Raw genomic sequence first — 24,284 nt, forward strand, 5'->3', positions numbered from 1 at the left:
TAGAAAGGATTGGGAAGAGAGACTGGATAAGCATTTCACAAAATAACAATGTGAGGATATATGTTTGTCTCAAATATGCAACAAAATCAAGCATAATTAGGATTTTTGCTTGGAAATGTTTGTATAGATATTTTTATACCCCAGGTAGACTACAGAGAATTTTTCTTCAGGTAGACAGCAAATGTTGGAGATTTGATCGGGAAGAAAGGGGTACTTTGGAACATAATTTCTGACAGTGTGGTGGGTTGATGGACTTTAAGAATTCCCTGTGGGATCCACTGTCAGAGATACAGGGTGGGCAGATTGGTGTGTTAAGGGAGATGATTTTTCTGAGTTATGATACGGAATTGGGATTGCCTTGATATGGTAAGGTCTTGCTGTGTCCAGTTATGGTGGCTACCAAATAAGCAATTACTAGAAAATGAAAATCAAAATCTAAACCAACTATAATAGAAGTAGTGAATATAGTAACAGAGCTAACACACCTGGAATTGAGATCTTTAGAAAATGGTAGGAGCAAGCTGCATAGAAAAAATGGAATTGTGGTAATACCTACAGGGGAGGAATGAGGTTTAAAAGAAAGCAGGACTTAAATGAGTTTATGTAGTGGTTGTCTGAAAATCATTGGGTAGATTATAAGTGATGTATAAACTGGGAGTGTGTTGGCATGGATTGTGATGTAAAATGCTTGTAGGTAAGATTGTGTCTGTTTTTGTGTATATTAATGTGTGATTGCTTATGTTTATGGTTTAATAAAGATGTTTCTTGTTTAAAAAAGGGGGCAGGAATTAAATAATTTATGTAATGTTGCTCAGGGTATATGATGTATAGCAATACATGTAAAGTATAATGTTTGTTGATAATTTGTTAATACAGTTTGATTACTTTTGTATAAATGTAAATTTGCCTGTGTCACAAGTGATAATTCAGTAAAGGTATTTAAAGCTGTTAAATACATCATCGTGGTATAAGTGGGTAAAACACTTCACTCTACTATAGTTTCTTTTTCTTGCTTTCTTTTCTGTAAGTAGTATCCTGGCCAAATATAGAATGTATGTGATTCATGCATTCTTTTTTTGTTCCTAAAAGTGATCCGTCAGACCATTGATTGGTATGCAGTGATATTAGTTTTACATTTGTTTTATTACACTGTTTGCCAGGCAGTGTACTCCTCACTAAGAATCTTAGCCATATCTCTCAACCTGTTAGCACAACAAATCTGGACAAAATCAAAAATAGTGAGGGACAAAGATACAAAAATAGGGACAATTTTTAAATATTGCTCTTATAAACTTAGAAAGTTGCAAGAATAAAAAGATTTGTGTTAGCGTTGATTTTCTGAAGGATATGAGCTCTGAAACTCAAATGTCTGTCTTTATTTAGTGACTTCAATCCTTAATGATATGCCAGAAAAACACAAACTTTGAGAAATAGACCAAAAATACGAGTCAGAAATCTGGACGTTCTGCAAAAATCTGCACATTTGAGAGTTATGATCTTAACCTCTTCTTTCTTACTTTTGTTACCTTCAATTTGAATATAACCAGGTTTGCTTGTTTTAGTGTTTTTTTTTTTTTTTTTATTGTCTGAGTTATTGATTTTACTGCATTCTGGTTACTTTGTAATCTGCTGCAGACTACAGAACACATGCCAACCCACTACAACTGTTTTACCCCTCTAATACGTGATCAAGAAGGTGGACCTCTATGACATGGAATCGGGAAGTAATTTGATAGTTCTACATACAAAAACAGAAGACCAGTTTATTGCACTTAATAAATATAGGTCCACTGACGTAACTGAAGTAAAAACTACATATTTTAGAATAAGAAATCCCTCTCTACAAAATAAGGGCATAGTGAGAACAAAAAGAAATGGTGAACAAAAACTTTGCACTTGATCTTTTGAGTGGAAAGGAAACTATAAATGCATTTTGTATTTGATTCAGTTATACTTAGAGCTGTCAGGGTTGGCTTGAGATGTGGCCTGTAGTACATCTGTACTGCATTTAAGATTCTAAAGCATTTCCCGGCAACAGACTGGTTTATTGCATTATTCTGGGGTATATTACCTTTGAGGTTTGGGAATATGGTATATGTCTAGAATGTCTTTTTATTGACTTAGGGTTTTTATCAGAAATAAAAATCATGTGCGTTATAAATGAGCTTTTTTCTCACTGGGAAGAACCCACCTTCACAATTCCCATACTGACTGTGTCAGTATGGACAGGCCAGTGTCACCATCAGGGTACATTTAAGTGCCGAAGGTTGGAATGACAGTGGCTGATATTTTGTACTTTAAGATTCAGTGCATACTTTGAAAATGTTACTAAGAACTATGAGTGGGATTAGAGATATTTGTTAAAACTAGGTACCCAATGCAGTTTTTTACGAGCATTTCACAGGGACCGTAATGCATGATAATACTCTGCCTTCCACTGGGTTTGGATATATGATCTCTCTCCACTGTATGACATGCAGTACATGGCCAGATAGCAATACTGCTGAGATAACTTTACATCAGAAGTAAGTCTTTCTAATTGTCAGAATGTATCAAAAGAATCATATGAGGTTTTTACAGGCAGTTAAGACTATATGGTAAACTAAGATTTGATATTGATTAAGAAGTCACTTTTTAATTAAGACATTTTGGGATGATATTAATATTGTTACAGGCTTTATTTAATGACTAATTTTAACTAAATCATTAATCTTATTAAACACACTGATACCCGATTGTGTGAAGAAAATTATCCACTTATTTGGAGCATCCTATCTATTGCAAGGAAAATAATCAGAAGGAAATGGAAAAATGAACTAATTCCAACATTGAAAGAATTTTTAGATTTGCATCCGACGTTTGTCATTAAGAACTTTTAACAATAAAGACGAGAGCAACTACAATTACCACTTTGTACAACATTTGGGTGAAACTCAAAGAACTGTTAAATAAGCAGTTGTAACTTGATTAGCAAAATGAATTTAGTAGGAACGTTTGTAAATAGTTTTTTGGGTTATGGTTCCTTTTGTTTGTTTATAAAAATATTTTATTTCTACAGTTATTTCACTTGTTAAAATGTTGTTCATGTGTTATAATCAGTAAAACCATTTTTAATAACGAAATAAGCCTTGTGTTGTAAAGATGTGATCTTTTCTGTTAGTGATTTTTCTGATTTCAGTAAATGCATCATGGCATATGACGAGTCAGGTGTTGCAATGCATTTTTCCACTTGGATATACTTATTTATTTGTGACATTTTTTAATAACAAGCTTTGTAAACTTATTAACCCACAGTCCAAAGAAGTGTAGCATTTCCAGCCATAGGGTTATCTATGGGGGTAAAATGTTTCCATGCACTTCAGTGGAGCACTTTCATGCATGTGAGCTGGGGTACCCATTAAAGTCTGTGGACGCAGTGCACATTTTTACTCCATTGAAGCCGGTAAGGATTAAGTTTACTGTTTTCCTCATTGATGTCAGTGTATGAAAAAACAGTCTCTCCTGAAGTGAAGTCATACAAAGTTTTGTAATCGTCACAGGTGCTCTTCAGTAGTTTTTGCACCACATGCTGTGGGGAAAAGTAAGCTTAAAAAATTGTAAAATCACTTTAAACAATGTTATCACTAAAATGAAATCTGTTGATGAAAGTAAGAGAGAGAGAGAGAGAGAGATACCTTGTTTAACTACTTTTAAGTCCCTAAGGATGGAATGACGGTTTGTAATAAAACAGTGCATGTAAATGCAGTTCTCTGAAAATTTTACCAAGAGCTGTTGAAAGGGGAATTGAGGTATGGCCAGATTTTACAAGTGATTCACAGTGATGCATTGGCCTCACTGATTGTACTGTGTTTCTATTGGCAGTGGGTATATGACTATTTTTAGACTGGTGATTGCATTACATGGCCTGAATACATTTGTACTAAATTGGCATTACAAGTATATACTTTTCTAGAATGATCTTTTCCACCATTGGAATTATACAAGCTCCTACCATTTCCCAGCCCATTGCATGTATGCATGTATACTTGGAATTGCCACCTAACTGCTTTCTCTTGCTGGCTTTTATTTCTTTTCTTGAGAAATGTATTAGAAAATTTCAAATGGTTTCACAAATAGTGTCATTATATTACTAGGTACTACCAGTGGACATACTTGACCATTATGCATTTTGGCCATCAGTTTCACCACAAAATCTGCCAGTTATTCTGTTTGACAGACTGTCTAAATCATGTTTTGGTATGCTATGCATCAGAACTAAAACTAAAAGTTAGCTCCCAGAAAAATTTATTTTTTTGTCATTTTAAATGTTGTGGCAGCAACATAAAGAATGACATATTGGTACTTCTGATGATGATATCTTGTGCATTGTACTGTATAGGGCTGAGTACCCATGCATTTTGTTGTGAAAATTTTATAAGAATGTTATAAGGAATTATGAAAGTGGTAGCATAGCTACTGATATTTGTTTGTATGGTCATAATGTCATAAATACCATTAGAAATTGATTTCCTGCAACATTTGCAAAACATTGATTTTCTAATAGTTATAAATGATAACTGACAGCTCCTTTTAAAGTAACAAAAACAAGTTATCCAAAACATAAATACATAATGCTTGGCCTTTGTATTAAAAATAATGTGTATTCTTTTTATAAAACTGATATTTTTTGTTCCTTATTTTTTAGCATCGTCATACACAGAGTTATTTTTTAAATAAAAATTCAAGTTGGAGTTGTCCTTTGCCGTAGAGACTAGTAGTAGTAGTCAAAGGATATGGGTAACTCATACAGTAAAATTCACTGAAATGTTCTTGAGAGTCGAGCCATTTAGGAGATAACTATTAAAATATAGAAACCAAAAATAGCCAGAAATGGACAGTTATACAGTTGCAGCCGTCTTGGAAATAGCCAGTAGAGAAGGAGGTAAGGCAGTGATTGTGGGTGCTCTCTGCTTTTCTACCCTCCCTCTCTCATTTGGTGATGCAGTGTGCAAATCTGTAATTCATTTCATGACACACACTTTTTGTAGATACCATGCATGTGTCAGCAGTGTATCCTGTCCTAACATGGACATGTAGGAATTACTGTTTTCTGGGTAACACAGCTGTTACCATTCTAGAAAGACTAGCAGTCAACTTTCAAGCAGTTTTTCAGTAGAAGAGATACATTTGCCCCTAGAGACATCTCCAGCACTTTCTTATGGGAAGATATGGTTGGTCCTGACTCCAACTTCTTTCTTTCTTCTCTTTCCATAGAGAATGGGTTATTTACTTTGGCTTCCTTCCTGACAAAGGCTAACACAGCACAGATGGTAATTAGCCCTGACAAAACAAATGACCACTTCTGGGAGCTTGGGCAAAAAAGTGCCATTGCCTTCCATATGTTTAGTCTTAGAGATGTCTCAGACCTTGTTAAAAAAATTATCTTTCTTTCTCAAAGCAGTACCGAGGCCAGAAATTGTATTTCCAGTTTAATTCCCTGCTGAAGACATTTGAGTCTCATCCTGGATCCCATTGTTCTGAATCCGTTCATTGTTAGTGATGCTCAGTCTTTTATCATTTACAAAATGTTTATAAAGTTTTGCAAACTCAGCCATTTATTCTGTCTTAAATTATATCTGGCTAATAAATATTCTACTGACTATATTTTACCATTTATAAACTGATGCCAAAATATTAAACTACTCTATTTAATATGTAACATTTACCTAAATTACTAGTTGTTAAACAATCAGTAGTTGAATGGTATGGGAAATAAAAAGAAAATACACTTTATTTTATAATTATTATTTAGATAGCTCCTAAATGTTGATAAAATATAATTAATCAGTGTGATAGCGAAACAGGGGCTAGGAGTCTTAAAAAACTTCACTCTCTGGAAGCTCTCTCTACCCTAGAGAATGCTAATGTCTGTGCGGTCCCTGAGATGTGGTTTAAAGCCATGGAGAGCACACCAACAGTGCATGGTTATAATGCCTTCCACAAATTTAGACAAGCTACTTCACAGGCAGGGACTAAAGGTGGGGGTGGGTGCTCTCCGCTTTTCTACCCTCCCTCTCTCATTTGGCGATGCAGTGTGCAAATCTGTAATTCATTTCATGACACACTTTTTGTAGTTACCATGCATGTGTCAGCAGTGTATCCTGTTCTAATATGGACATGTAGGAATTGCTGTTTTCTGTGTAACATAGCTGTTAACAATCTATAAAGACTAGCTGTTTACATTAAAAAATAAATATACTTCAAGGCTGTTCAAACAGGACAGTGCACTTGAGCTGCTCCATATTCAAATCTCCATAGCTAAAATCCAATACCATTTCCTTGCAAGCTGTAGGTCCCCCTCTATGACACAGGAAACCCATACCATGTATTTCAACTTATTAGAAACACTAACCATCGAACACAGTACCATATTCATTGGTGACTGTAATTACCCAACTATTAAGTGGGAATCTTATACGACATACAATGTACATGCACAGAGATTCTTGGGTTTTATAAACAAACTCCCTGGACAAAATAGTCAATACACCAATCGGGTGCAACTATACTGGATCTAGTCCTCACCATACTGGTTCTTGTCCTCACTAAGATGGGAGAGTGCTACACACACCCTACTGTAATGCCTTCCCTGGTAAGGTCAGACCACAGAATGGTCTCCTTTGAAGTAAAAATAAAAACCTCGACCCCCAACTCAACTGGGAATATTCAGGAACTATTCCAACACTAACCTCCTGTTATTAAGTGAGAACCTGGCAAAATTTCAAGCCCCTATAATCCCTGAGAACACTTCTGGCTATGCAGAACTGTTTATAGAAACCCTGTACAAGCATGATAATAGCTGCATGGAGGCAGCTGTTACCCACCAGGAAGAAGTACAGAACTAACTCAAAAAAAACAAGCCACCCTGGTGGAATCACAAAATCAGTTAGATGAATAACAGGAGGAAGAAAATCATAGCAAAAATTAGTAGGTGTAGCACCCAGTAGGATAAAAGCACTCTCATCAAACTAAACAAACACATCAGAATACAAATAGTCTACAAAAGCCAAATTTGGGGTAAGTTTGTCCTCCCAGGCAAAGGACAACCCCAAAGCATTCTTTAGCTGTGTCCGCATCCTCAAAGGTAATACACAATTGTGTGCAGAGCTCATTGTAAATGGAACCACCTATATTGAACCAGAAGATATAACAAACTTCCTGGCTGATAAATTCAACTCTAACTTTACTCCTCTCTCCCACTCAGCCTTCCCTCAGGAAATATCATCAAATATAACTCCCCCTACTGTCACTAGGGAACAGGTCCTTAATGCTGTCTCTAAGACCAAGAACACTGCGTCAGTAGGCCCAGACAATATCCCAGGATACCATCTAAGTAGCATGAAACATGACCTATCAGGGCCTCAGGACTTGCTGTTTAACTGCAGCCTCTAAACATGCTTTGTGCCTCATGAATGGAGAAAGGCAGCAATCATCCCTCTGCACAAAGATGGGCCATCTACAAGACCCATAAGTCTCACTAGTCTTATATGTAAAGGCATGGAAAGAATTATCATGGAGATGATCAATAGAGAGATAGTAATCCTCCAGACACTGGACCCAAAACAGTTTGGTTTCATCAAGGGCAGATTATGCCTACTCAACTGGTGGACTTCTTTGAGAAGGTCACCAAAGCAACGGATGAGGGCAGAATCATTCTCACTGCATACCTTGACCTGGCCAAGGCATTTGACACAATACCCCACTCGGGCATTGTTGATAAACTCAAGAGGTTAGGTACAAACCGGTATGTCACACGATGGATAGCCAACTGGCTCACAGATGAGACCCAGGAAGTTGGAATTTGGGAGTCCACCTCTACAAAGAGGCCAATCACAAGTGGAGTCCCTCAGAGATCAGTCCTTGGACCACTCCTTTTTGGCATTTACTTTTCAGAAGTTAAGGCCAGTGTTAGTGGTCTCTGGCTGACTAAATTTGCAGATAATTGCAAATTAGGAGTTGTCATTGAATCTCACACTGACACAAATGTTCTCCAGGAGTGGCTGACCCAAGCAAGCAACTGGTGTCAGAGCCATGAATTAAAAGTAAATGCCCAGAAATGCATAATAGTATCCTTTGGGAAGTCATCCATCCCTGGTAATTTATCATATTGACAACACACCCCTTAGAGACTCAGTAGTCAGGGACTTGGGGGGACACACATAGATAGTAATATAGCCTTTGATCATCACGTGTCTACAGTGGTGAGGAAGTCATTCTATGTTGTGCAACTTATAAACACACATATGGCATCTAATTCTAAGGAAGTCCTTGTTCCACTGTACACGGCATTCATCAGACATATCATTGAGTACAGTGTCCCCTTTGTATGTACCTAACCAGGCATATCCAACAACTAGAATGTCCACAGAGGTTCCTCACTAAAAGAATACAGGGTGTAAGTAGTATGTCTTATGCAGACTGCCTACAGGCCCTATCCCTGTTTTCTGTCTCCTAAATCTATACCTGGCATTGTCAGACCCCACTCTGATGGACCTCCTGCATTTCCACAAAACAAACAGTGCCAGAATTGTCTGTTCTACAGACTTAAACCTTACCTGTGATATAAGTAGGACCTGCTGGAGAGATGGGTATGTATCCCAGAGACTACCCTGTCTATGGAGCAGGCTCCCCATCCATGTGAAGCAGAGTTCCTCCCTAACCCAATTTGAGTGCAACTTGGACAATTGGATGGGAAACCAGAAATCCATCCCTGGTTGGGCACTTATGTTTATAATGCAAACAGGTAACCTATAAATGGTTCATCTTCCAGGGCCATGCTTATACTTAGCAAGGGTATCAGAACTTGTCATTGATTTGGGATGCATGACTAGGCTTAGAGGCCCTTGTTGTCGTTGGCCTAGTAAACACCTATGAACCTGTGAAAAATTATTTTCACTACTCGTACAATCTTTTATGATCCAATAGAATTTATTAAATATAACTTGCACATGCGAATCAACCAATGATTTATTTAGTAATATTTTTCTTCTATTAATTTCCATTTAGAATCGTATTAATTATTTAACCATTGAGCTATAATTTGAATATTAGCAGATTTTATGTACAAATCAAAATTAGAAAAACTAATATTACTACAAATCAAAATTAGGAAAACTAATACCACTGTCTTTCCAGCTTTTCATATGCCATTCTAATGAAATTCTAGGTTTATTAAAAATTTAAGTAACATAAATTTATTTTCTTAAAAAAATTGTATTTGGGGATAAGATTAAAGATGGAATATCAAACAGAATTTTAGGTACCATTATCATTTTTATTAATATAACCCTATCTTCCATAATAAAGGAAAGTTTATTCCATCTTGAAATTAGTTGCGTAATCATGTTAATTATATTTGTGTAATTTACTAATACTAGTTGTGATGCCCCTCCTCTGGGCCTGTGATCAAGGAGCCTCAGTCCTCACCACTGACACAGTTGGGGATTGTTCACTGAGAAAAAAAATAGACACACGCAATATTTTCAGATGCAGCTCTCTGCACCGAAGTGCACTTTCCCTGAAGAGCACACAGAGAATGCACACTCCAGTCCTGGGTCTGGATTTTGTCTCCAGGCCCCAAATAAGCCTCACCAGTGACACAGCTATAGAGTTAGGTCCTTAGCCAGGTGTTCCAAGCCAAGTCCTCTACTACCATCTCTGTGAAATCAGTGCTCTCATTGTCCCTGTTCAAAGTAGCTGACACACACATACACACACACACACACACACACACCCCTGGGAAAGACTGGCACAGCTTACTCGCTTTGCCAACTCTATCCGGACTATAAGGAAGATTCACTTCCCCCAGCCAGCTACTTTAAGGCTCCTACCAGGGTACCCAATTACCCTCAGTAAAATGAATACTTAAACAAGTGGTCATGTTCAGCCAAGCAGCAAGATTTTCAGGAGCGTGCAGCCACAGTGCCACTAAATAAATGCAAGTACTCTCAAAAGTTAAAATATTATCTAAAAGACCAGTCACAATGAAAGGTATAGATATATTTACTAATAATATAGAAAACATGAAAATACTGAACATATGTTTACAATAAACAGAGTTTCAAATCACAGGAAATATAAAAACAACACAGATGGAAAGACTCAGACACACAAAATCAATGTTTAGCTAATCTCCGTATATTTTCCTAACTGACTGAAGAATTACTATTCCCTGGCTACTTACTAAAGCAAGGCAAATGAAGATGGATGAGTGTCTTTGTTGTCAGGTTCCCAAAAACAGTGCTGAGTGCTACTGACACATCTCTCACTAGTATCTAAATACAATTTAAGTGCTGGCTACAGAGTGACGTCACATCTGGTCGCCTGACTCTGGTTCCTACACTACCCTGTCATTAGATACTGAGCCAGGATTTGGCATATGTGTGTCACAGTGTACACACAGAACTTTAGCTAAAGGCTTAATACAGCATCTGGAAGCTATAAAACAATTCTAACACTTCTACCCTTCCTGCAAAAAGGCTTCTCATAGACATTGCATCTCTGTCTGCATTCAGACCTGTGAAATAGAAACTTTATGGCCTAAACCAAGTCATTTAATTTTTAAGGTTAGCTGGGCTGAACTTAATCGCTTCCCTTCCCTTCCAGTATCCTCGGTTAAATATATATGTTTCAGCAGTTACAACAATACAGCCTGACATATATGTATATTTCTTTTCTGTGCAGCAGTACCCACTGCTATTACATTTTTAATACTAGCATCTGTACAAATCAATTTGATATTCAGATGACACACAATTCTTTACAAAACTCCAGCTAGCTATGCTGGCATATGTTGCATATCCACTACTGTACTCCACCTAGTACAGCTAGCTATGCTGGCATATGTCAGACATGTGCTACCCTACTCCCCCTTGCACAGCTGGCACTACCTCACATCATCCCACTAGTTTTTCACAACTTGAAGGTATAGTAACTCCTAAATATTTAATTTTATTATAATCCCAATTAAAATTATTATACCTTTTAAGATTTGAATTTAAATCTTTATTAATTAAGAACATATTGGTTTTGGTATGATTAAATTTCAGTCTCAAAATCTCGCCAAAATACTCCATGGCTTTAACTATATGTTATAATGATGAATCAGTATTACCAATAGTTTATAATATGTCATCTGAAAATAATTGTATTTTGGAAGAGCAGTTCTCATCTATTATAGGTTCATAGGTTGGTACTAGACTATCGGCCCTAAGGCCTATGCCATAACAATTCCCTGGAAATTTTTCCCACAATATTTACTTCTCTGGGCCCTTGTCTAGCAGGGCAACTAACATGATCCCCGGGGTGAATTTCCCATCTCCCATCCAATCATCAAGGTTCCTTTTGAAGAGGGCCAGTGAGGTGGTCTGCTTGACATGTATGGGCAGTCAGTTCCAGAGTATGGGGAGTCTCTGGGTCAGGAACCTATCTCTCCAGCATGTTTTGTTGATTGTGATGATAAGGTTTAGATCCCTGGGGCGTGTGGCTCTGAGGGATTGGGATTTCTTTAAGTGGAGCATGTCCAACAGCTCAGGGTTTGACATGGCCTTGTATGTTAAGCAGAGATCGCCTCTGAGTAGACGATATGCCACAGAGTATAGCTGGAGTTTTTTTTAGACGGTCAGCATATGGCATCTGCTTTAGGCCTGTGATTCTTTTAGTGAGGTATTTCTGTGGCCTTTCCAGCTGTTGCAGATGTCTTGTGAGGTACATACCAAATGGGTCTAATGAGGGCTGAGTACAGTGGGACAATTACCTCCTTTTTTCTGGATGAAAAGCCCTTAGTGATGAGGTGTGTCATGTAGAAGGATTTCCTGACTGTTGTGGCAATGAGGTTATCAAAAGTGAGACCACTGTCCACTTGTGTCCCTAAGTCTCTCATCACACTTTAGATGTCTAGTGTCCTGCCACCTATGAGGTAGTTCATGGGTACATGTTTTTTTTTCCAAAGGGGATGACTATACATTTCTTGGCATTAAGCATGAGCCCATGGCTCTGGCACCAGGCATCTGTTTCTGTAAGGCCCTTTTGCAGAATATCCACATCATTTGGGGATTCAATAATGGCTCCCAGTTTGCTGTCATCTGCAAACTTTGTTAGCCAGAGTCCCTTAGTGTTGGCCTGTACTTCAGAGAAGTAGATGCCAAACAAGAGTGGTCCCAGGACTGAACCCTGAGGTACTCCACTTGTCTGGAGCTGGATTTGGAGTCGGCTACTTTTACAGTCTGGGTTCTGTCAGTAAGCCAGTTGGCAACCCATTGAGTGATGTAGGGGTTTATGCCCAGCTTAGTAAGTTTATCTATGATTCCAGAGTGGGGGATAGTGTCGAAGGCCTTGGCGAGGTCCAGATAGGCTGTGTGGACCTCCTTACCCTCGTCCACAGCTCTGGAGACCGACTCGAAGAAGTCAGTCAGATTCAGGAGACAAGATCGGCCCTTCACAAACCCAAACTGGGTGGGGTCCAGTGTCTGGAGGTTGCCAGTGTCTTTGTTTATAAGTTCCATAATAATGCGTTCCATGCCCTTGCAGATCAGGCTTGTCAGACTGATGGGACGGTAGTTCCCGGGATCCAAGGTGGATCCCCCCTTGTGGAGCGGGATAACTGTAGCTGTGCGCCACTCAGTGGGCACGAAGCCTGAGGTGAGGCTATGATTAAACGTGACACTTAGGTGGGGTGCCAGTTCATTTTGTAGTTCATGTAGTACACAGCCTGGGATGTCATCTGGTCCCATGGATGCTGTATTCGTACCTTTGGAGAGTGCTGTTTCTACCTGTGTGGCTGTGATTACCGGAATTTGGCAATCTTTTGGTATTGAGATGGGCCCTTTAGGGGGTGAGAGGGGAGTGAAGTTGGCACTAAATCGATCTGCCAGGATATTGGCAATATCCTTGGGATCAGTATATTTAATGCCATTCTGTTGTAGTTCAGAGCAGATCTGAGCATTGCCATTTAGATTCTTGACGTAACTATAGAATGCCTTGTGGTTGTCTTTGGAATCTTTGGCAATTTTATTTTCGTAACTAGCTTTTGAGGATTTTATGAGGGATCTCAGCTTCTTACTGAGGCTGGTGAGGGAGTTTTTTGCATCCTGGCATTTTCCTCTTTTCTGCAACAGTTTCTTCCTTCTGTTGTATAGTTTGTTTATAGCAGGGGACCACCAGATTGGCTTCCTTTTTTGGATAAGAGCATCTTGGTTCTATTTGGAATGGCACGATTCATGCACGAGTGGATGTGCTCATACAGTGCTTTAGTGTAGGATTCTGCAGTCGAACTTCCAGATCCCGTCTGTGTGGGTGTTGTGAAGTTTGTCACTTCTGACTTAAGTAGCATGAAGTTGGCTTTGGAGAAGTTTTTTAAGGAGGTTTCCTTACTGGGGGGTGGGGGTGGGATGTGGATGTCAAGGGTGATTTGCTTATGGTCAGACCTGACCAATGAGGGGGTGACCACTGGTGAAAAAGTTTTATATTTTTATTTGATCTCGTGATTTGTGAAAGGGTCTATACATAATGCAGATAAAGGAGAAAGGGGACATGCTTGTTTTGTATCCTTTAAAATTCTAAATGATTTAGATAGAAAAGAACCTATTTTAATAAGTGCAGACACACTGTTATACATCATATTAATGAGATTTATACATGCTGCAGAAAAGTTATATTCCTCAAGAACTTTAAACAAGTAATTCCAATTTACAGAATCAAATGCTTTGTCTAAATCAAAGTTCTTTTCTTGTTTGTTTGCAAAATCTATTAAAGTAAAAAGCCTAATAAAGTTATCATAAACTCTCCTGTTTAATATAAATCCTATTTGATCATTACTAATTCCTGCCAAAATAATAACTGATCTCTTTGCCAGTATTGACATACATATTTTATAATCTGTCTTTAGAAGTAAAATAGGTTGATAAGAACAAAATTTAGGGTCTTTATCCTGTTTTAGTATAGGTGAAACGAGCAAAAATCTCCAAGATGGGGATACATTGATAATATATTTAATATCATTAAATGTTTTCAACAAAATCTTTAATATATTATCTGGTAATAATTAAGTTCTGGAATTATTCTGCCCCAACCTGGAGCTTTATTAATTGTACGATTTCTTATTTGATCTTTAATTTCTTTAAGCAAAAAAATGTTTAGCAGTACTATTTCTTTGCTCTTTAGTTAGCTCATAGTTAATGATTTCTTTTAGAAAGCCTGCAAGACTAACTATTTATCAAATTACTATTAGTTATTTGCTCATAATAATCCCTTAAACATTCTAATACATCAGCTAAATCAGTAACTGTTTTATTTTTACTTCCATATTTATATATCTTCTAATATGGTTTAAATTATTAATTTTCTTTGAACTAACGACTAATTTGTATATATTTTTAAGATTTACTGAACAAGATTACAGTTTTATTTTTTTCTAAGTTTATTGAAATCTTGTGATTGACTATTTACATATTTTTGATGTAAAGTTTTTAGTTCTAGGTTATTAGCTTAATCATTTGATTTAATTTTTAACTTTAAAATATTTCTTATTTTGTAACTATTTTAATTCTCTATCCCATTATTTTCTTTTACAAAAGTACCAGTTTTTAATTTTACCATTTAAATAAGCTTTCAAAGAATCTCAAAGAATAATCTAAATAACTTCTCCATTATTATTAAACTCTAAAAAGGTTTTAATTTCATTAATAAACCCTTAATTTTAATTGTATAAGCAGGAAGACTTTTACATAATATTAAATTATTTGATTTCAATGTGTGATTAAAAGTAATTGCGTTGCTGTCAGTCAGTAGACTGGAAATTAACACATCTTCAGTTTTAGAGTATAATCTGTTAGAATGTTTTTGGTGCCAAATTTAAGAGTAATGCGTATAGTGTTGATGAAGTGATTAAAGTGTTTTGCAACTGATGAGAGTCTTAAGTTTTCTATTAGCATTAGTGTCATTCTCCAATAATTAAACCTTCTGCTATAATTACCTCACCTTTCGTATAAAAGTTATAATATCTAAATATTTTTAGAAACTTTTGCTCCAATTCCAGGGATCCAGTAAGAGTTAACAAATGTACAATATTCTTTTTATTTCTATTTCCACCTGACTTTACATCCCATTCTTATCTGGATAAGAGTCAATTAATTTTTCCATAAATGCCCCTCTTCTTTTTTTTTTTTTTTTTTTTTTAATCTAAAATGAGACGCAAGTAAAATGGAATAATCTTTTGGAGAGCTAGTGTGCTTCTTGCAAAAATACAGTATCAACCTTGTGAAGTTTCAGATATTTCAATAGGGTACTACTTTTTACTGGGTTGTTTAAACTATTAATGTTCAGTGAAGTGCATTTATAACATGACATTTATACTAGACAAAACTTTATAAATTAATATGACATTATATACAAAACAAGAACAATTTTTAATGTACCTTGATGTGGACTAAAACTTGATGACTAAAAGTGTATAACTAATGCTAAGAACAAAACTAGCCCCATCACAAAATAACACATTCCTAGTTTGATGATGTAGTCATGCAAATTCCTCTCTAGCTTTACTATAAATAACTAGTCTTATCGTATTGCTACTATTTCTACACCGATGCTAACATCACTTTTAAATTAGATATTGAAACTCATTAATTAATTCAAACATACTAACTTGACTTCAATATATGTACCCAGTATAGCTTAATGTGTTCAATACTGCAAAACTGTCATTATATAGCGTTAATATTACAGTAACAGAATCCACATGTTTATAAGTGAACCTGTTATTAAAGCCTCTCTAATAACATCTTAATCATTCAATTGTGATATATTTTTCCCTGTAACATTGCTTTTACAAAAAAAAAGACTGAACAATATAGCATTCTTATAGTAATGAATTATGTTCCTTAAATTAACTACTGACACCAATTTAAGTATGTTACAGTTGCTGTTGTCATTAAGGTCTATTAACTCAGAAATTTTTTGACTTGTAAATATAGGTGAATTATGTAGTACCATCAAAATCTCTAGTACCACCAGTATGGAATGGACAGCCTCATATACTTTGTATTACCTCTTTGTAATTAATCATACTACTTCTATGTTTAATTCAGTCATAATATACTGGTATCAGGGCCTAAATTACCGTTTGTAAGTAATACATAGGTTTTTTGACATCACATCTTGCCTAGGGATGCGTTCCTCTGCTTTTATTACTTTGAAGTATATAAATGTCAAAATATCTGTTAAATTCATGGAAAACATAGAATTTGTTATGGCATAAAACCATAATGAGATAACTTTAGCTTGTTACATAAGCATATTACACTAACATTATACCATAACATTAATGTGTCCTGGCCTCTGATGCCATCAACCTGAAATGAACAGAAAATGATACTTAAAAATACTAAAGGATCAGACAGTAGCATACATAAATAATAATAAGTCTAACTATGCTTAATCTAATATCCAAAGTACATATTAAAATCCTTTTCATATGGGGAGTGCAAAAAAAGACTTAATTTTTTTTTTGACGGATTGAGTTCCCAATGAGTTCTCAGAGTATAACTTCAGGGAGTCAGATGAAACCAAGACTAACTCTTATAACTGTCATTTGCAACACTGGATAGAGTCAACCTTTACTAGGGGACAGGCTGCTTTACCTGTTGCTCTCTCTTGTCTGGGTCATGTCACTGTTACTCAGAAACCCTCTTATGGCATCCTTGGCTCTCAGTTCTAGACCTGATGGTCATCTCCCCAATTCTGATGGTAGAATTTGTCTTCTTACACATGAGAATACTACAGTGAGTCCCGGAAGCTCAGTGGACTCAGAACTTTCATTCTCTTTCCATGACTGTAATCATTGTCTCTTCAGTGGTGATTACATCCCCAATCCTTTGGCCAGGAAGACAGTTTCAAACTCCACTCCCAGTAGCAGCAGTTTCCACAGATGCATTCTCCCTTTGATGGGAGTGGGGGCATATGGCAGAAACGTTCAAGGTCTGTGGATGGATAGTGAGGCCAGTCTTCACAAAAATGTTTTGGAGTTGAGGGCAGTGCTCCTAGTTTTGCAGGAACATCAGGACAGTCTTCCAGAGGGCATGATATCCATCCATCCATGGATACAGGGCATCATTTTTCTTTTGGGAAAACTTGGCTAGGCTTGGAAAGACCCCCCCCCCCCACCGTGTCATTAGCCTAGTAACAATCTATGAATCTGTGTTACAACCTGTGTTCTCTGTACCCCCTGATTCTGACCCATCTGTTAGATCAGAGAGACATTGAATAGCATATGAAACTAATCTACTAAGCATAATGATACATCTTTCATTCCAGTCTGTCTGATAGAACAGCCTTTCCACTTTCCATGTTTGTAAGGCCTGATGGATACTGAAGTTAGTTTATCGAGCTTGTGGCAGTGCAGATTAGTGGTGTCTATGTCTTAAGGCATTAAAACAAGATCTGAAGTAACTAGGGGGTGAGGTACATTATGAGAGAGGAAATTCTTAAAGGTGCTCCAGGTTGGAGCACTGATACTGCTGACTCTGATCTGACATGCGTCTCAAGGATCCACTTGTCATATTCGGCAGACTGGAATGAAAGGCTCTGATGTTATGGTAAGTATGTACCTTTCATTTTTGTAAACTATGGCAATACTGGCATATAGTTACTGGTTGCCTGTTTTTTCAAATTTCATAAAGCATGACAAGTTCTGCATGTTTTTCTGCATGTGTTCCTTGGAGTCTTAAAGTAAAAATGTTGTATAGGAGTAATTTAATCTAAAAGTAATTCATTTTAATAGGTCCATCAAATCGCTCAAATTCTGTGTCGTCACTGGATCTGGAAGCAGAGTCTGTATCCGAACTGGGAGCAGGACCATCTGGGAGCAGTGGAGTAGAAGTTTTGGAATTGCTAGAACATGAGCAAGGTATAAAGAAGTAGTACCATTTGTAATGTTTCTATATTTAATGTGAGTTCTATTTCATTAATTTTTATTACAGGAATACAGTTTCTGAAATCAAGGGAATGGAGAATGTATGTAAACCGGTGGAAACAAACTGTCGTGGCTGTATTTAACCAGGACTTACTGTCGTATGTTAAGGAAAAATAGGCTTTTCATTCATCATTCTGTCATGTCTGCATGATTTCTTGGCTATTGCAAAGGTTTTGTCACAATGCACCATATTTCATTGAGTTAATACTTGTGAATCAGAGTGCATAAACTTCCTTAGGGTTAAGTTACTGTGTTAGTTATTTGACTTAATCTGCTGATGGAGATGCATGGAATGGACTGAAAAAATCCAGGATGTGTGTAGGATTGTCAGTGTAGGAAGCCATATGTACGGTTTTGCATACAGTAAAAAAAATGCCAGCCAGCTGCTATCTGATAGCCCTGAGCAGCTGCTCCAGTTCCTGTCCTCCGGGTGGTTGCACAGCCCTGTAGTAGTTATGAGACTTTTCTTAATGGATAGATAGAATCCATCTGACAAAAGGCTCATGTTCAGGGTACACCTCACTTTTGTGATGGTACCAGTGGAACAGCTTGAGGTCAGAGAACAGTTGAACTAAGAGGTAAAATAGAAGCCTTTCCTAGATATTTCAGATATTAAATTCAAAGTAGTAAAAAAAATGGCTAATTGTACAGTTTCTCTTCACTATTTTTAATCAACTTTATTAAATTATTTTGTAGACAATGTATATATCTGCATCATGTAAAATAATGGAAAAGAAAAAAACATAGCAAATATTTTTCATTTTCATGCATTATATGTGCTCTCTTTTTATCACTTACCATTCACGCCAACATTGCATAAATTGCACAGTTCTTGCCTTCACTTAAAGCTTATTAATACACATGAATATTGTTGTGCATGTATTGATGTTAAGTTGTCAATCTCGCCTTCATTCTTGCTTGATGGGTTCGGAGCCGATCCTCGGCTCCGACTCGGCACTTGCTTTAGCTCGAGAACTCCTTTTACCAGCTCGAGGCAGCCCCATATCCCATGATGCAAGGCAGTAAGTACCCAGATCTCGTTTGCCGCTTCGCTTGGGAGGTCTTCTTTTTACCAGCTCCTGGTAAGTTGTTCACTTTTGTGATTTTCAAGCCCCTTTTTACTCTAAAACTAATTTTTTGATAGTTTAAATTTAATTTCTATCCCTTTCTGACAGAAATTCCCTGTCTCTTTTAATTTTTTGTTAGTCAATTCCCTATCCCATCCCCCCCCTGTTAGGGTGTGTGTGCTGGTGTTTTATAGAATACCTCTTGGTATTTTGTTTAATTTAATTTGACTGGTGTGTGTGTGTTTTGTGTTTTCGGCACCATGTCAAAGGAGAGGGTTTCAGGTTTTAAGAAGTGTGACTCGTGCTGTCAGAAGATGTCTCTGACAGACGGTCACACTTCTTGCCTGTATTGTCTGGGCCCTCTTCACCTGCAGGACTCCTGTGCTATTTGTCACTCCTTCAGCCAGAGAGTCCTGCAGGAGAGACGTAACAAGTTGATTCTTAGGGGCCTTCTTAAGCCGGAGGGCTCTCCGGCTAAGTCGGCTCCACCAAAATCAACAAAACCTGCCAAGGCCCAGGCTTCTGTATCTAAGCTTGCGGCCTCGGCTCCGACTGCGTTGAGTCGAGATCGGCTCGGCTGGAGCCGATTCTGGCTTGACAAAGCTTCGCACCGATGGCTATCGGTGCCGAATCTGTATTGTCCACGATGTCGGCTCCGATCGGTTCCGACACCCATGTGGCACAGGCATCGGTGTCGGCTCCGATCGGCTCCGACACCGTTACTTTGGTGGCTGTATCGGCTCCGGCTGGAGCCGATACATCGAGACGTTCTGTTGGCTCCGAGAAGTTGGCGCCGACAGGATCTGTAGTATCGGCTCCGATGGCTCATTCCAGGAAGAGGTCGAGGTCTCCTTCCTTGGAGCCGATACTTTCGGCTCCGGCTTCACCTCTTCTATCGGAACGGAGCCATCGGAGCCGATCTTCAAGGTCATCCAGGTTGTCAGATCATGACCTAGAGAGTGGTCAGTAGATTACTCAAGTCACAGGTACTGGCCCAAATGTTACACAGCCCGTCTCAGCAGGCGACTGTTGGTCCACACCCGTTACAGTTCCTCCTTCAACTCTACCCCAGAGCTTGGAGTTGGTGTGACTGGGCATGGTTACTGCAACGGCTTGAGGACGGATACCCCTTCTGTTCCTTCAGCCTCTACTCTTATCTCCTCTTCCTTAGAGGGATTCGTGGTCGGGCTTCCATGGTCTCCTCCGAGGGGGTGAGTGGCATCGGACCCTTGTCCGAGCCCGCTCTTCCCCTTGGAGCCTCGGCCTTGGTGAGCTCGGCTCCGACATCTGCCTCGGAGACTTCCCTTCGGTGGCCCCTGGAGTTCCTAGCTCTTGGAGCGGGTTCTCTCGGACCTGCCTGGGAGGGAGCATTCGAGGTGATGAAGAGTGTACTGGCCACTGGTATCAGTCAGCAGTCTGTTCCGTAGCTCCTCCCTCTATAGTACCTGTTGACATCTCTGCCACTTCTCTTGCTACAGGAACCAGAGATCCTCCGCCTCAGGTTTCCCCATTGGGAATTTCCCCTCTTCCGAGGATTCTCCTGATGTTTCGGGAGATCCTCCTAGGAAGAGGACTTGTAAGAGGAAGCATGTAGACTCCCCGAGTCTGTCACTTGGATACTGACTTTGATGAGTCAGAGGGATCCCCTAGATCCCCTCTGAGGATGTCTCCTTCTCAGACATCCTAGAACTTCTGAAACAGAGGGAAACTGGCCCACCAACAATCCCTCTGAGGATGAGTCAGTATACCTAGAGGCGTTTGGATCTCGGCCCTCCACCTCCTGGGTGTCTCCGCCTTCGACCCCTTATGCAGGTTATTGCACGAAGGCGTGGGCAGCTCCTGACTCTGTAGAGCCAGTCCCTAGGAGGCCTTCTAAATTTATCACTGCCCCTAGTGACAAACAATTCCTTACCAAGGGTGTCCCGCTGATGCCATGGTGGTGGCCGCGGCCACCAAAAAGGAACTTGCAGATCCTTCCGTGCCCGTCCATCCTCCTAATAAGGACTCTAGGACCATGGATAGGTAGGGTAAGTGGATGTTTTCCTCAGCGACCTTTGCTATGCGTTAAGCTGAATTACCTATGTCACTTCACCAGACTCCAAAGAGATATCCTCAAGGAGCTGGGAGAAGTAGTTCAGGATCCTACAGCTGCAGGGGCTCAAGAAAAGATTGCTTCGCAGCTAGGAACCCTCAATTCCATTGCTAACTCCTCCATGCGGCTAATATCTTATGCAGCGGATGGAGCAGTAGAGCCGCAGGCACAGGTGTGGCTCTTAGGCGCCAAGCCTGGATGCGGCTATGTGATTTTCGGATCCCTTTAAGGCGTCCTTCACAAATTCTCCCTTTGATGGGTCAGCTTTGTTTGGCCCTCAGGTGAAGGAAACCTTGACCAGGTGTGAGCAGGACGGCAAGACTCTTTCTGCTGTTGGAGTCCGTTTTCCACCCCTTCTAGGCCTTATCCCAAAGGACAGAAGGGTGGGAAGATGTGGTTCCAGTAAATCCCAAGGAGTCACGCCGGATTCACGTGGTCAGTTTACCCCTAGAGGCAGAGGGGTAACAACAACAGGCGCCGCTCTAGAGGCAGAGGGGTCCAAGAACCAGGGAAACAGGGAGCCTCTCTCTGATAAGCCCTTTCAGCATCCCTGAGGTGTTGCCCGGCTGTCCCTCCTTGGAGGCAGTCGGGAAGATTATCACTGTACCCAGAAGCCTGGCATTCCCTCACTCAAGACAGGTGGGTACAGTCGATCATATCCAAGGGTTACATAATTCCTTTCGAGGAAAGTCCTTCCCTCAAGTTCCCTTCCAGATGTACCACCGGTCTAAGGGACATTGCAGAGTTAGAAATCGCAAAACTACTGCAAAAAGAGCCATTCAGCCAGTTACAATAGACCATTCAGAGCCGGAATCTACTCAAGGTTCTTTTGGTCCCCAAAAGACGGGAGACTGGAGACCAATATTGGATCTCAGCAGACTCAACAAGTCTGTCAGGAAGACAAGATTCGAATGGTCACTCTTCAGTCAATTCTGCCCTTCTTACAGAAGGACAACTGGATGTGCTCAATAGATCTTCAGGACGCGTGCTATCACATCAAAATTCACAGACGCTCCAGGAGATTTCTCCGCTTTCGGCTGGGGTCCAGTCACTTCCAGTTCAGAGCCCTGCCCTTTGGTCTCACTACAGCCCCCAGAGTGTTCACCAAATGTATGGCAGTGGTCACGGCTCACCTGAGACGTCAGGGATTCCAGGTGTTTCCGTATCTCGACGACTGGCTCCTGTCAGCCACCACCAGGCATCAGCTTATACAAGCCAGGGATTACACAATAGACCTGTGTTCTCATTTAGGCATCTCAATCAACTTCAAAAGTCATCCTTATCGCCCTGCCAGTCTATTACCTTCATAGGCGCAAACTTAGATACTGTTCGGATGTCAGCTACCCTTACAGAACAAAGAGTTTCAGACATTCAGACTCATGTCAGGATCATTCTGGCCAGCAAGAAAGTACAGGCCAGAATGATTCTAAAGGTATTAGGTCTCATGGCTGCGGCCATTACTCTTCTTCCCCTGGCTCGATTCTACATGCGCCTCCTTCAGTGGATGCTGTTCACACAGTGGTCATATCAGCAACTCCCAATGCGTCACCAGATTCTGGTGACACAAACATGCAAAGAACATCTTGCTTGGTGGATCACATCATCTCAGGTTCACCAAGGCAGGTGCTTTGTACCTCCGTCCCCGATAGCCACTGTCACCACGGATGCCTCCCTGATCGGGTGGGGGTCATTATCAGGGCAGGATGGTTCATGGGACGTGGCAACCGTTCGAGTACCATCTGCACATAAATGTCCTGGAGATGAGTGCAGTGCTTTTAACGTTGCAAGCCCTCAACGACTTTCTTCCCGTAGGGACAATTGCAGTCCACACAGACAACATGTCTGTAGTTTGGTATATCAACAAACAGGGCGGAACCAAGTCCTACCCCTTGTGTCGAAGCGCTCAGACTTTGGCAATGGGCGATCTCCTCTCATCGGTTTCTGGTAGCAACGCATATCCCTGGGAAAACCAACATTATAGCGGACAGATTGAGCAGAGCTATTCTCATGCCTCACGAGTGGTCTCTCAAACAATCTATAGCGGAAGAGATTTTTCTGGAATGGGGTCGGCCATGTAGCGATCTTTTTGCTACACCCCAAAACAGCAAATGTCCAGACTTCTTCCGCCTCTTCCCTCTATCAGGCCATCCCCCCAGAGACGCTCTGACCCAGGATTGGCCCCAGGGACTTCTTTATGCCTTCCCTCCATTTCCTCTGATCCCTCAGGTGATCCAGAAAGCTACCGTTTTGAGAGCCAAATTGATTCTCATTGCCCCTTACTGGCCTCGACAAGTTTGGTTTCCGTTCCTCCATCATCACCTTTTGGTGCAGCCGTGGCATCTGGACCCAGTGCCAGATCTACTGATTCACCAATCCGGTCAGCTGCACCGGTCAATACCTTCTCTCAACCTCACAGCATGGTTGCTCCACTTCCTTCCTTAGCCAGGCTTCCTTTGATCTCTAACCCAGTTAGAGACATCATAGTAGCTTCACTAAAATCCTCTACCAGGAGGATTTACACAAGCAAATGGAAACGTTTCTCTTATTGGGCTAAGGCCCAAAATATTGATCCCTTTACTGCCCCTGTTCAGGCAGTTCTGGACTTCTTAGCAGAGATTTTTCATGCAGGCTCCTCTTCTTCCACAGTCAGAGTTCAATTGGCTGCTATTTCTAATTTTCATGTCGGGATAGCAGATCAAAATATTATGTCCCATAGGCTCTGCAGGGCCTTCTTGAAAGGAATTTTCCTACTAAAGCCTTCAATCAGGAATCCTCCTCCTCAGTGGGATCTAAATTTAGTGCTGACATCCTTGATTCTTCCCCCCTTCGAGCCAGCTGTTTCTTGTTCCCTGAAATATCTTTCTTGGAAAACTTTATTTCTAGTGGCTATTACATCTGCCAAGAGGGTGTCTGAACTTCATGCTCTTTCGGTTCGACCCCCCTATTTGATTTTTCACAAAGACAGAGTATCTTTGAGAACTAATCCATCCTTTTTACCTAAGGTTGCTTCAAAGAACAATCTGAATCAATCCATTGATCTCCGGTATTTTTCCTAACTATTCAGATAGGACTGAACAAAAGCTACATTATCTTGACGTCCACCGTCAACTCAGATATT

General features: G+C 39.8%; 1 protein-coding gene across 2 annotated transcripts in view; it reads left to right on the forward strand.

Moving 5' to 3' along the window:
- The window catches only part of GAPVD1 (GTPase activating protein and VPS9 domains 1), a 3,238,556-nt gene that overhangs the window by 1,318,047 nt on the left and 1,896,225 nt on the right, over window positions 1-24,284 (forward strand). For both annotated transcript variants that reach the window (XM_044058337.1, XM_044058338.1), the window contains exon 9: window positions 17,816-17,941. In XM_044058337.1, the coding sequence (XP_043914272.1) occupies window positions 17,816-17,941 (126 nt within the window). The remainder of the gene's footprint in view (window positions 1-17,815; window positions 17,942-24,284) is intronic.

This window comes from Protopterus annectens, chromosome 16.part0 (assembly GCF_019279795.1).
Source record: "Protopterus annectens isolate FY-2018-M chromosome 16.part0, PAN1.0, whole genome shotgun sequence".
Lineage (NCBI taxonomy): Eukaryota > Metazoa > Chordata > Ceratodontiformes > Protopteridae > Protopterus > Protopterus annectens.